Below are 13,161 nucleotides of genomic sequence, written 5' to 3'. Positions count from 1 at the left end.
TTCAACATCATACTCTAAACATCCTTTTGTACGAAGTAGAATTAGAAGATGTTCTCGCGTTAATCAACACAACAAGGTTGCTTGGAAGAGTTTAGATTTCTTTTCTGAATATGTGCTCGAGATTTATGCAGCCAAGCCATACACAGTTGTATGAAGAACGATGCATCGTGACTATTGTGTAGATCTGCAGAGGCGCCATATTGTATAGTGCTGATGTGGTAGCCCAATACCCCACCTGCCGTGTACCATACAGGGTTTAACGCCATTTTGCTTTTGCTTCAGCGTAGCGATCCGTATAGCCCAGGTGCCGACCGCGACTTTCCCTCAAACCCGTCCAATCTAGGCGACACTGACAATGAATAGGAGATGCAAAGCTGGATTATTATATGCATTATCCCGAAAAGTACAGAAACCCAAGCGACCAAGGCTCACAAAAGCCATCATGCTAGAACAAAATAGAGGAAAAAGGAAAGAAAAAAAAAAGAAAACAAGCTTCAAGTCCCGCTGCCATCACTGAATATCACTGTGCCCGCCAACCACCCTCCCCAGAGAAATACCCATAATCACCAGAATGCGGCACATTGGCTGTGATTCGGACCCCATTTGACCAGGTAATCTCCATAGTAGACCCGCTGATAGTCGCGGTAAAAGGCTCTCGCGTCCGGAGGGAATGTCGGATGCTTTCGACCTCCTTCCAGGGGATATTCACAACCGCCGGAGCATGTTGAAAGGGGGCGGCAGTTTTTGAACGAGGGTTCTCAAAGACCCATTTCTCGCCTTCGATCTTGAATACGCCAGCCAGGGACTGATCGTCCTGGTAGGTCATGGACCCGAGCCATTGAGGCATGACTAGCTAGCTGGTTAGAAGGGAAAATATGGTTCTATCAGGGTGAAGGGAGTCAAGTGCGTACTGTGCTGTGAATATGAAGTTGTGGAGAGAGAGATATTAGATGTGGAGAAGATTGATTCCCCCTGAGAAGGTTATATGTGTTCTACGGAGCGTAGAAGGATAGTATGGAAAGGTGAAATGGGCCGAGCGACCGTGCCAACAATGCATGGTTTTTGTAATCTGTGCCGCTGAGGCACCCAGTGAAAAAGCAACAGACAGTTCTGATCTTCCAATAGTTTCACACCGCTCCTTTTCGGAGTGGCGTCTCCTGGGCACCTGGAGGCCCACGGGCTGCATCTTTACAGGAGAGATGGAAGCGCTAACAGTGGCTCTAACACCGCAAGCATACAATAACCACATCGGCAACTCATACGAACCCGAGTCGGCGAACAGAAAGGAGACTTAATGGATCGGAAATCGTAGGGATCGTCACATATTCTCCCGATCAAGTGGAGGACAGTGGGTAAACTACGGAGACTGCATGTATGTTCCGCTATTCCAGCCAATGAGTTGGGGCAGCTGCTTTTTTACTTTGTCCACAAAACACCGATTAACTTGCAGCAAAATTTCTAAATTGCCGTCTGTATGCGATTTGGACTAAGACATCGGCGTAAGTTTTCAAAGACAAAGGCTATGGATCCTAATATCGCATGGGTTCTCCTTTCAATTCACGTGCTGTGAGCTTAACCGCACGGGATGACGATTGTGGCTTCTCATTGCACCCACCAACAGCTTGGCCCCTTCTACTGGTAACTCCAAAACAACAAGAGAAACAAAACCGGCGATCTGCCCTCGGACCGCTCATGCCAGATCTAGACTGTCGCTCAAAAGAGTTTGTAGATCTTCCGCTCCTGAGACGATATCGCCTCGAAAGACATGATACTGTTTGGGGTTAGTGCTAGCTGGAGATGGAACCCACTACGAGGAACCACAGGAACCACTGCGAAGAGTGGACGAACCGGCTGAATGTTAGTACCGCCTAGCGCAAAATTGACACGAATTCGCTGGGCGTATCGTCAAATTCCTCTAGCAAAACCGATAAATTGCTGGCCATGAGCCCGGCTTTGTCAAGATCATCGCGCGACGACGCGTCTTCTAGCTGACCTGGTTGAATGTGCTGGGATTGGTGTAAATGCAAATATATTGACCCAGTTTAACGGCCCTTGTTTTCCAGCTGGAGAGCAGAGACCCACTCGTCGGTGGGATCGAGGAGTCGGTCTAGTGAAACAGACAAGCTTTTCGCAACTTGGAAACGACGGACGTGCGGAATTTTGGCCGATCTGTCGCGGATATATTTAAAGTGTTTAAGAGTGCAGCACGCATCTGTCACAGCCAAGGATCATCATATCGCTCAGGGTTGGAGTGTTCTGCACATATTCGAACGGAGAACGAGAAGTGCTATTTCTTAATTGAGTCGGGGTCTTTGCTAACGGAGTCGGAATGCGAAAATAAGCGATAATGTACAGGACCGGTGGATGCGGTTCAAGTCACACGATTTGAAACAGATTTGAAGGGTTCATCTGTCGAGTTGGTGAGTAAGTTGAAGACCCGCGCAACAATGGTCATTTACCATGGAAAATACAGCAATGACTTGTCCGTTCAAAGCGCTAAATACTAAAAATTGAAACATGATACAGCGATCTATCATTAAAAAGTCTATCTCTATGTTATCCATGCCCTATTAACTCATTCATACAGACAACCTCAACCCAAAGGAGGAGTAAGCAACCCACTCCCAGGCAAACCAAGCCCAACCCCCTGTCCCTTCAAATCTTCTCCAGCAAAGAACAAAAGCACAGCCTCCGCAGCAGCCTTAGAATCATCATTATCATCCATTTCAGGAACAAAAGACCGATTGATCAACTGCAAGAACCCAGCGACAACCTCCACAGGCCAATTAGCCCTCCTTCCAAATTCGCGAGAAAGCTCCGCATTTACAAAAGTATCAAACTCAAAGTGACCCTGATACGACAAAACCCGACCAGGATTATAAAGCCCCTGGATAGCACACTGGGCACTACTCCCGATATTAGACCAAGGAGCCGGCAAAGAAACATCAGTATTCCCAGCAGCCATGGCAGCGGCAATTGCCTCAGGCGTAGGAACAACCCTATCACCATGAACAAGCTGAATGCGGAACGGATTCAGCCGAGACGCACGCTCCAGAGGCGGGAAGCGCGCCGTGAATTCTGGGTCGAGGATGATGGGCTGGATGCCCATTTCAAAGCCGGCCTGGTCGTTCGCGACATGGAATGACGATTGCAGCGAGGTCTGCTCTTTGCAGAGGAGCGCCTGGGCTATGATCTGGTGGCCGAAGCACGAGCCGAAGATCTTGACGTGCGGGTAGTCGGCGTGCACTGTTTGAATGAAAGCTTGCAGCTCGTGGATCCAGGGTAGGTCCTCGTAGGCTGAAGATGCCGAGCCTGTGATTAGGATTGCATCGATGAGGGTGAGGGGACTGCCGGATTGAGGCTCTGCTGTTGTCTTTGGGCTGTTTCGGAGAGTTGAGAGTGGCGGCAATGTTCTGCCTACGGCGTCGAAGGCCGTGACGTGCACGGCTAGGGGTCCATACTGGAGGCTTGTGTCTGCGCTTTTGTTGAGGCGTGTTGCTGCTGCTTGGAGCAGGGTGCGAAATTGGGAACTGTATAGACCTCGCTCTTGGTATACTGATAGGCAGGGGATGTCTGCATCTAGCACGGCGACGTGGATGTTGTGCGCCATAAGTAATGTATCTAGATGAGGGTATTCAGATGTCTCGAATCAAGACATCAAGAAAATGAAATGCTGAGAAAGCACTCGCGTCGCATCTGCATACCGCATGGGGACGTCTCCAAGTCTGGTGGGTCTTTCCTAATCGGGAGAACGAATCCTTGTCGGAAAATCCTCTGATTGGTCACTTCTTCTCTTTGTCACAGGATTCAACCTGGGAAGGTGGTGTCGACCACTAGACTATGTGGCGGTTTCTATTGCACTGATCATAGCGAATAGTTATTGAAAATAAAATGTATGACAATTTAGACTGGAGTGTTGGGGCTGGATGGTAGGAACAGAGGGATAAACTCATCACCCGGTATCAACCACCTCGAGTGGTAGAGACAGTTTTCCGTGCGGCACGGCCCGAAGAGTCTCTTAGATCCTAGGGGCTTTCAGTCTTGGTCGTCCATGATCCTAAGGCCGCTACAGACAGCTGTGGGAGATAGGTGCTTCAAATAGGCTTGGAGCATACCGGGGGCGTTGCCTCACTAGGTCTGCAAGAACCACTGCCGTCCCTATCATTGGCATCTCTGAACTTTAAAGGTAGCGAACGGTCTTGCCGAGAGGTTAAGTGACTGTAGCCTCTGGGGTGCGCGGCTTCGTGGTATGGCTACTTCGGTAGGTGCTAGGATCTGTAGGTTTTTACAACCACCACTTCGGGCTGCTTCAGAGTAGCAGTCACTAAGGGGTGCTAGTATATATATTAGGCCGTGGACCTCAAACTTTTCAAACAAGACCCGTTCGTTCATGTAGCAGCCCTGTTGCTTCAACTGGATGAAGCGACTGCATAGCCATTACGATACTAGTTAGGCCGCAACAGGTTACTTGTACTTTGATTGATTGATTAATTGATGGGTTGATAATGTTGAAGATACAAGTGAGAACGTCGATCATCCATCCCATTACTGAGTCAACCTTCTTAGCAGTTGCGCGCAGTCCACATGGATACCGAAGAATGCATGTTTGACAAGATAGGAATGCCGCACACTCCACACACCAACGAATCCATGATAGGGAAGATAAAACATGTGCAGGAAGCCCTGAACCACCCCGCTGGCCTCTCGTATCACTCTGAACGCTTTGTTGAGGCGGCATAACGTATCACAGCTCGTGTTGCTTTGAAGTGAGCCAGCATGTCGCTCATGCGTCGGGAATTACCTGTTTCTGGCGAAAGGGGGATCTCATTCGTCTCAGATAGCAGTGAAAACACTGTCTAGTGTTCACAATGCCTCAAATGGCGTCCGGGGGGTGGAATTCACGTCTAGCGCCTATTGCTAACGCTCATGCTGGGAAAAAGGCCCAGCGTTAGTTCAACAGCAGGCTCATCTAACATGATCGGAGATAAGCGATTCTCTGGTGGAGCGTAGGGTATCACACTTACTCCTGAGCGGGTGCACCATGACGCGCTACCAGTCTGTAGCAGCACAGGGGCTGAAGGGTGATAGGAACCCGACTTCATTGGAAGGGAAAGGGCTAGTCACGGTTCATGACCAATAAATATATGCAAACACATGAAATGAAAGACCAGTTACTTTAATATTCAATAAATTAACCCAATTTTAAACAAAGTAGTAGACAAAGTAGCACAAAGAACTCGATAAAGAGTTCGAAACAGAGCTCGAGAAAGAGCTCGAAAAAGCGATCGAAACAGAACTCGACAAAGAGATCGAAACGGAACTCGAAAAAGAGCTCGACGTAGAGCTCTAAAAGCTACGGTAGTTCCTGGACATTAGCTTAAAAGGCCCGTGCCCTTATTTCTGCCATCAATTGCTTCTTAATGCTTCATTTCTAAACACTTGTTCTGGTATGGGTCGTTCCTGCTTCTGGTCCAAGAATTCCAACGGAAAGACCCTGCACATGTGCCCTGTTGTGATGACTGCACTGATCGCAATCGCAATTGCGTTCCATGCCCCTTAGCTGTCATGTCCTCCCTATATACCCGTGGACTTTGAAGATCTTGCTGATAGTTCTCCTGCAAATAACTCTGCCTCCACATCTGGTGATGAGTTTCTGCGCACCGTCAAGGACAATTCTCGTGCTGAAAACCACAAGGAGAAGAAGGATAAGAAATAGGAGGAGCTGGGTCAATTGCTCTTCTCTTCATGTTTCCTGATAGTCATGTTGCTCTCTTTTCTCTTTTCATGTTGCTACCGATTTGCTTGTCCTCTTGCTCTCTGTGAACTCTGGACTAGGTTTACTAGTTCTTTCTAGGAATCTCACTTCTTTTACTTCTTATTTATTTTCTTTGTAGATTTTGTAGCAAGGAGATCTTCGTAGTGATCGAGAGCCTCGGTATCTGCAACAGTGACTGGGTCTTCCCAGGTAGCTTTAGGATTAGGATGTCTGTCTCACTTGACGAGATACTGTTTTGGGGGGGTTCCACGATGACTGAGGATAAATCAGATCTTATATTCTAGTTCTTCATCCACAAGAACTGTATCTAAAGTGTACTGGCTCTGTAACTTAATGATTCTATTTACATATACTGTACGAATTGCTTGGTTTTCAATACGATCATTGCTTAGAAGGTAGAGTATAATTATATATAACCACTCATAGTCACCTTGAAACAAGCCAATATAAGTTAATATTAGATCAATATACCTAGGTATAGTATGTTAGGACTCTCTCTAACTAGTGGTGTCGGGGTGCTACGACTCAGTGGGAGAGCTTAGCGAGTGACACACCGAACTAAAAGGTTACTACCTAGGTATGACTGCCGTCAGGCAGTCAGATCTCCCACCATATCAAGTAACGCACTCTGTCAGGCTACACGTGACGTCGGCCACCGTGTACCATTCAGCACAGTTTCCATGTCAAACCATCTGGGCTCCTAGCGGCCATTCGTACGAATTGGTAATATAAAAACCTTGGAAGGTGGTATATGAGGCGGTCAACAAGGCGATATAGGGCTATACACTACCGCAAAAAGCGCTCGAAACACAGCTCGAAAAAGAGCTCGAATAAGAGCATGGTCATAATTCAAAAAACCACAATTCAAATGTTCAATATAAAGTATCTTCTTCTTCAGGACCACCTTTATCCCCCGTCATAAAGAGCATTTCTTTTACGCATCGTCAGAAGAAAAAAAAGGCCTTTGGCAAAACTCGAGGCTGAGCCGGAGGAAGCTGTCAACAACCGTGGGAAGCATGACAAGCAAAGGTCATACATCATCAAAATGTAGAAGATAATGATGAAACTGGATCATTCAAGGATGCCAAGTTATTGAGAGGCGGGTTCACAGACTGCTTCGACATCGTTTCATTCAATCTTTATAGTCAAATGAAAGAACTTACGATATACTTTTGAAAACCTCTGTGCCTACTACTGCAGTCTGTTGTCGCTATCAACTCGAAATTCTCGAACGATGCGAGCAGAAAATGCGCGATTCAGTACTGGACAAAGTGGAACCTCTGACAAAATTTTTCTCATTGCCCTATCTTCGTACCAACAAGGGATAATGACTTTGACTAGTATAGACTAGACATTAACTTTGCTCTATTCCCGACCACTAGCAGACTGGGACTAGCAGACTGGGACATCCCGTCAGCGTGTATATCAGACCAAGACCCAGACTTCATCGTCAGCGTCGGAAAATTGATTCGCTCTGCTGCCAAGGTCGGGAATTCATGGAATGGAGACATGAAGTTATCGGCCGAGAATTGCGCGCGAAAGGATAAACGCGTACCGAGTATATATGTTTGTTGTGTAGGGTATTTTGAGGTGGGTGTTGTCAGTCTTCATGACGGCTCACGATATAAGTTACTATCGTATAGTGTTAGATCTAACGTCTACTTATCACATTTAACCCCTTGAACAATATCCTCAGCTTTACCTTGTCAAGTCAGCGTTCACTTGAACAGTAGTTCCCAGGTACTGTCAGACTCAGTATTTGCAAAGTTCGTCATCCGCTCTGGTCATCACAACATCAACCCCCGCAAATTGCGCCATCTCCGCCCAAACCGGCCAATCACAACTCACAGCGGATAACGTTACTGTCTTTCGTGCATCACCAAACATTCACTTTCCTCACTGCAGCAATTGAAGATGATCGGTGGATCTCGCACGCCATACAATCCACTTCATTCCTCACGATTTTGTGTAGTTTTGCAAATGTATAAATAATCACCACCCCTCGTACACTGATCTGCTCATCCTCCTTTCTCTGTTCAAATCCTCAAAATGGCACCGGCACTTACAGACGCCCTCCCAACAGCCCCGCATAAGCTCGGCCCTATTTCCAAGGACATCTTCCCAGATGGCTTGAAAACAACCGGCCAACACCCTCCTCTCTATAACGAAATCGTCTCCTTTGATCAGTTCCCGAAGCAGATTACAGGTCCGACGGTCTGGAAGCCTGAGGATTATCGCGAGAGTCCAGAGAAGTGGACGCATACATTCGATGAGGAACAAGTCGCCGAGCTGAGTGCTGCGGCGGATGCGTTCCTTGCGTCCAAGACCCCGTTGACTGGTATCTCGAAGGTGAGATTCACAATCCGGAAAGACTAGGCGCAAGATATGACAAGACTAACATGGTTCGATTCATTGTATAGAGCAATTTCCAACTCCCCAATCTAGCAGGCTACCTCCACAAGCTGCGCGCCGACCTGATCGACGGCAAGGGATTTATTCTCTTCAAGGGCTTCCCTGTGCAGAAATGGGGTAACCACAAGTCCGCCGTGGCATACATGGGTCTGGGAACCTACCTCGGCTACTTCGTCAGCCAAAACAGTCGCGGTCATGTCCTCGGCCACGTCAAGGACCTCGGCGAGGATTCAACCCAGATCGACAAGGTCCGAATCTACCGCACCAATGCTCGGTATGTGACCAGTCCCCATCCACTGAAACCACCCAAGAAAGACCATGCACTAACCACATCCCCCCACAGGCAATACTTCCACGCCGACGACTCAGACATAGTCGGCCTCCTCTGCATCGCCAAAGCCCTCGAAGGCGGCGAAAGCGACCTAGTCTCCTCGCACAACGTCTACAACACGCTCGCCACCGAGCGACCAGACGTGCTCAAAACCCTCACCTCCCCAATCTGGTACTTCGACCGCAAAGGCGAAACCTCCACCGGCCAAGAAGAATTCATCCGCACAAGCGTCATCTACCTGGAACGCAGCGAAGCCGAAACAGGCGTCCAGCCGCGCGTCTACACAAAATGGGATCCGTACTATGTGCGCTCGCTTGGTCGTTTCAGTGATGCGGGCATCATCCCCCCGCTGAGCGCTGAACAACTCGAGGCATTGAAGGTTCTGGAGGAAACGTGTGTCAGGTTGAGCTTGCATATGGTGTTGGATATTGGTGATATTCAGTTCCTTTCTAATGCGCATATTCTCCATGCGCGCACTGCTTATACCGACCACGCGCCGCCTAGGCCTCGTCGGCATTTGATGCGGCTTTGGTTGGCGACGCCTGAGGAGGAGGGCGGCTGGAGGTTGCCTTTTTGGGATAGTAATGAGAAGAAGAGGGGTGGTATTCAGGTTGATGACCAGGCGCCTGTGGCGCCTTTGGATGCTGAGTAGGTTTGGATGACTCCATGTTGTTGACGTTTGTATGTTTGTGTTATGAGAATGATACCTTTTTCTTACTGTATTGGTTTGGCTTTTGCCTTTGGGTCACGGAATAAAACTGTGCACCCTTCTCTATCTTAAGCAGTAAAGTCGCTCTCGAAGGCTCTTCAAATCACTTAGCATACATTGTATAAAAATAATCACTAACATAGCAATCTACTCTGGCTAACTAGGCGCGACCTACTCATTATGTGCTTGAAATTCCCGATACTCAAGTCTCATAAGTGAAATTCACGCTCATTCTGCCATGGATAATTTCAATCCGTTTGCAGCTTTTGACGGTCTAGACAAGCCAATATCACTGGTTGACCCCTAACCCGATCAAGCTTGTGAGTGGTCGGGTAAAATGAACGAAGCTTGGCATGAACATCAACCAGCCATTCTACAACGGACCATGTTTGCTTCATAGCAACAAGAGCGGAGGGAACCTCAATATGAAACCGAACAGTTGTTTGCACATTTAATGCTTGAGTGGAAATGGGATAATGGTATCCCGCTAACTTGGCAGAGATGTACAAGTTGGCACTTTAAGATAGAGCTAACTTATAACTTACCAGCTAGGCCGGAAAAGGGCAGTTTTTTCTTTTTCAAATTCCTCGTATTCTTCAGTCGAAAGGCGAATTTTGCATCATTCAATTATATTGAAGCCTGTAAAATCAGTATAATCTGCACGTGCTCCAACGTAGATCATACCTCGCATAATTTGTCTAACTAGGTGTGGCTTGGTGGCTTTGATTTAAGCTTCACGAACTGACGTCGGCAATCACTATTAGCCTTTTTTAGCCAGTTCCGGCTCAAACAGCTCTTAACGACCGCGAACCGCGGACCTTGATTCTACGCGATCTCTGGTAAGCGGGGGAATTTAGGTTTACCAGTAGCCGTACGCGGAGCAAGTTGCAATGTTCACTTTACAGTGTATGTTGTATATTTACCAGCCCAATGCTGGCCAGCCAACCTCGTCTTGGCCACGGTCTTGGGAACGAGTCTTGACGTCAAGCTGGATTGTCACACGGTTTATAGGCATAATATAAAGAGACGTATCGAGACAATTGATTCCTTATTTCAGATGCGGTACATCTGTTAGTAGTAAGTTTCTGTCTACGATGTTTGGCCAAAGCAAATCACGTATTGTTTGTGGGCTGAATGCCCTTGGGATGATACTCGGTTATGTGAATCTTGGAATCGCGCAATCTGCAGACTGGAAGTCCTTCCAATCCGTCAGTATTCGTTCATTTAACAGCCCATGAGTTGAAATAACGAGTGTGTGGATCGCAGAGGCCCGATATCCGCGCTCCTTCAATCAACGTGAGCATCAATGACGCTGGCCTGGTCACACCAGGCTATATTTTTATCGCTCCCTATCTGAACGAAAGACCAGGACCTTATATTTATACTAGCGATGGGGTGTGTATTCAATCTGTCCACGTTGAGCTCATCTGACGATCATTAGGACCTCGTTTGGAGTGGATCAGATGGCTCAACCACCGAGCTTTTCCATGATGTCCATGTGTGCGATTTCCAAGGAACCGACCATCTGTGCTACTTCAAAGGGAAACAAATCGAGGGCTATGCAAGAGGCATAAATCTGATCCTCAACAATGACTATCAACTCGCTGCAACTGTACAAAGCGGCCATGGGCTAGAGCCAAGTGACTTGCATGAGCTAGAAGTCCTCGATGGGGAACGCATGCTATTCACGATCTACCAGCCAAAGCCATACGATCTCTCAGCATACGGAATCCAGCCCCCAAACGGGTGGGTCATGGATGGTATGTTTCAGGAGGTTGATATCAAGAGCGGAGATGTGCTATTCGAATGGGGGTCCCTTGACCACATTCCTCTCTCAGAGAGCTACGTTCCCCTAGGAATCAATCCAGTCGTGGGAAATGGATTGAGCAACCTCACCGCCTGGGACTATTTCCACATCAACTCAGTTGACAAATTCCCCAACGGCGACTACATTGTTTCCGCCCGACACACTAGCGGCATCTACCGAATTTCAGGTGAAAACGGCGCGGTGATATGGCAACTAGGCGGAACCAACTCGACCATCCAAACGACCGACTACAACTTTTCTTCGCAGCATGATGCGCGCGTCCACGAAGAAAACAGCACCCATACTGTGCTGTCGCTATTCGATAACGGAAGTAACGGATACAGAAACACCTCGCTTACATCGTCTGGTATGATCGTCGCGATCGATCGCCAAACCAATACCTCGAACCTTCTCACAAGATTCCAAGCCCCAGCACCAGGCCTCCGCTCCACCAGCCAAGGAAACACCCAACTACTGTCAAATGGACATGCATTCATCGGATGGGGAAGCAACCCGTCTTTTTCAGAGCACACCCCAGACGGAACACCAATCTACTTTGCGACCTTGACGGACCCTGATTCGATGAATTACCGCGCTTTCAAGTACAATTGGACCGCGACACCATCTGATGCCCCAGCTCTGGCTGCGCAGGCTCCTGCGAATGGCGCGACTACGTTCTGGGCTAGTTGGAATGGAGCAACGGACTATACTAGTTGGAGATTCTTTGGAGCCAAATCTGGTTCTGATCAGTTTGCGCTGCTGGTCACGGTTGGCAAGCAGGGTTTCCAGACTACGTACACAAGTCCTCAGTTTTACTCGCGCGCATATGCGGAAGCTATCGGTTCTGATGGCTCGAGTCTGAGAAAATCACCGGTGGTGAATGTTGCAGTTCCTTCTTGAGATACTCAAAGTGGGAACCTTGTATAACGCGTCTTGAGACCGGGATCGGATCTTGATCGATTGGCTTTTTGACTTTGTTTGTTAATGCCCGTTTAACCATCTTCATTTTGCAAGATACTCAAGTGGAATCTCTATTATGCAATTCCTGAAGTACCATCAACTTTATTCGGTGCGAATGAAGTAATTCATCTGCTTCACAGCAGACACAACATTACCACCCTGATACGAAATATTTCCTCGAAATTAAAAATGAAACTATTACAAGCACAATTCTTAATTTCACTTTCTAAAACCATCCATTGATCGTTCTAGCCCATGATCTGGCGTTGCTGAACTCCTGTCACAATGGTTGATTCCAATTTTAGGCACTGTAGGCCCATCAGTCTGCGCCAATGATGGTGAAAACTTCAACTACAGTCCTGTGCGGGTGACAGATATCCGCAACCACGGTTGGTGAATATAGGGATGAACTAAGGGTAGGGTTACAGACTAGGTCAATCGACATACGTCATGTGGCGTACCTGTCCACAGTTAGCGTTGATCACAAGTTTGAATGCTATTTTAAACAAAGCTTAGGATAACTATCCTTTTACATCAGAGGGTTTGTATTGAGCCCCAATTAAATTTGACTTGTCCAAGGAAATAATAGAATTGCTGTCGCAGGCTCAATTGGACTAACTAGTGATATCGAATTTCACATCAGGTGTCTTTATAGTGTTCCTATCTACTAGAGGCAATATGTGAAGCTCAAATAGGATCATAATAATTTACCATTACGGGGCTTTCATTCGCGTGGTCATTTTAGACTTCAGGCCGGGCTAGACCGCACACAAGTAATACAGTCAAATGCCGAAAAGACGTAGCCAATCAAGGAACGTATTTTGACAGAGAGGGACTTCGTATTATGCACCCATAAAATTTGAACCAAAGTTCCATGCCCAGTCCCTCTTTTCCGCGGAGGACTTGGCACTGAGAACTTGGCGTAACTTCAGGAAGACAGCCTGTGAGTCCCGTATGAGATCATCAGCAACTCGTGTTATTAAGTTTCTAGTGTCCTAACGCGTACTACAGGCTCGGAGGAGGTTCGTATTCTCTAAATATCCGGGATAATGACTGCCAATCAATATCTTGAATTGTTCAGTAATTGATCGAGAAACAATATTGATATCTTACTATTCATACTGCAGTCGTGAAAATTGAAGCTATTTCGGAACTGGATTTCATAG

At 47.4% G+C, this 13,161-nt stretch overlaps 4 protein-coding genes across 4 annotated transcripts; 2 read left to right on the top strand and 2 right to left on the bottom strand.

Annotated features, from left to right (window-relative positions):
- Window positions 1–520: 520 nt before the first annotated feature.
- N7511_005503 (uncharacterized protein) lies at window positions 521–847 on the bottom strand (the record flags this gene model as incomplete). The annotated part of the gene is made up of 1 exon (XM_057127880.1): window positions 521–847. One exon carries the CDS (start codon window positions 845–847, stop codon window positions 521–523), a length of 327 nt encoding a protein of 108 aa, XP_056984397.1.
- Window positions 848–2,593: 1,746 nt separating this feature from the next.
- Window positions 2,594–3,610, bottom strand: N7511_005502 (type 1 glutamine amidotransferase; the record flags this gene model as incomplete). Its single annotated transcript, XM_057127879.1, has 1 exon — window positions 2,594–3,610. The coding sequence occupies one exon, from the start codon at window positions 3,608–3,610 to the stop codon at window positions 2,594–2,596; it is 1,017 nt and encodes a 338-aa protein (XP_056984396.1).
- Window positions 3,611–7,825: 4,215 nt separating this feature from the next.
- On the top strand, window positions 7,826–9,171 carry N7511_005501 (TauD/TfdA family dioxygenase; the record flags this gene model as incomplete). Its single annotated transcript, XM_057127878.1, has 3 exons — window positions 7,826–8,125; window positions 8,197–8,462; window positions 8,532–9,171. 3 exons carry the CDS (start codon window positions 7,826–7,828, stop codon window positions 9,169–9,171), a joined length of 1,206 nt encoding a protein of 401 aa, XP_056984395.1.
- A 1,151-nt stretch (window positions 9,172–10,322) lies between these two features.
- N7511_005500 (arylsulfotransferase family protein) lies at window positions 10,323–11,935 on the top strand (the record flags this gene model as incomplete). The annotated part of the gene is made up of 3 exons (XM_057127877.1): window positions 10,323–10,436; window positions 10,495–10,623; window positions 10,670–11,935. 3 exons carry the CDS (start codon window positions 10,323–10,325, stop codon window positions 11,933–11,935), a joined length of 1,509 nt encoding a protein of 502 aa, XP_056984394.1.
- Window positions 11,936–13,161: the final 1,226 nt, after the last annotated feature.

Source organism: Penicillium nucicola, assembly GCF_028828085.1.
Source record: "Penicillium nucicola strain IBT 29836 chromosome Unknown utg000005l, whole genome shotgun sequence".
NCBI classification, from domain to species: Eukaryota; Fungi; Ascomycota; class Eurotiomycetes; order Eurotiales; family Aspergillaceae; genus Penicillium; species Penicillium nucicola.
Note: the sequence above shows the minus strand (reverse complement) of the source record. Positions and strands in the feature narration are given on the sequence as shown.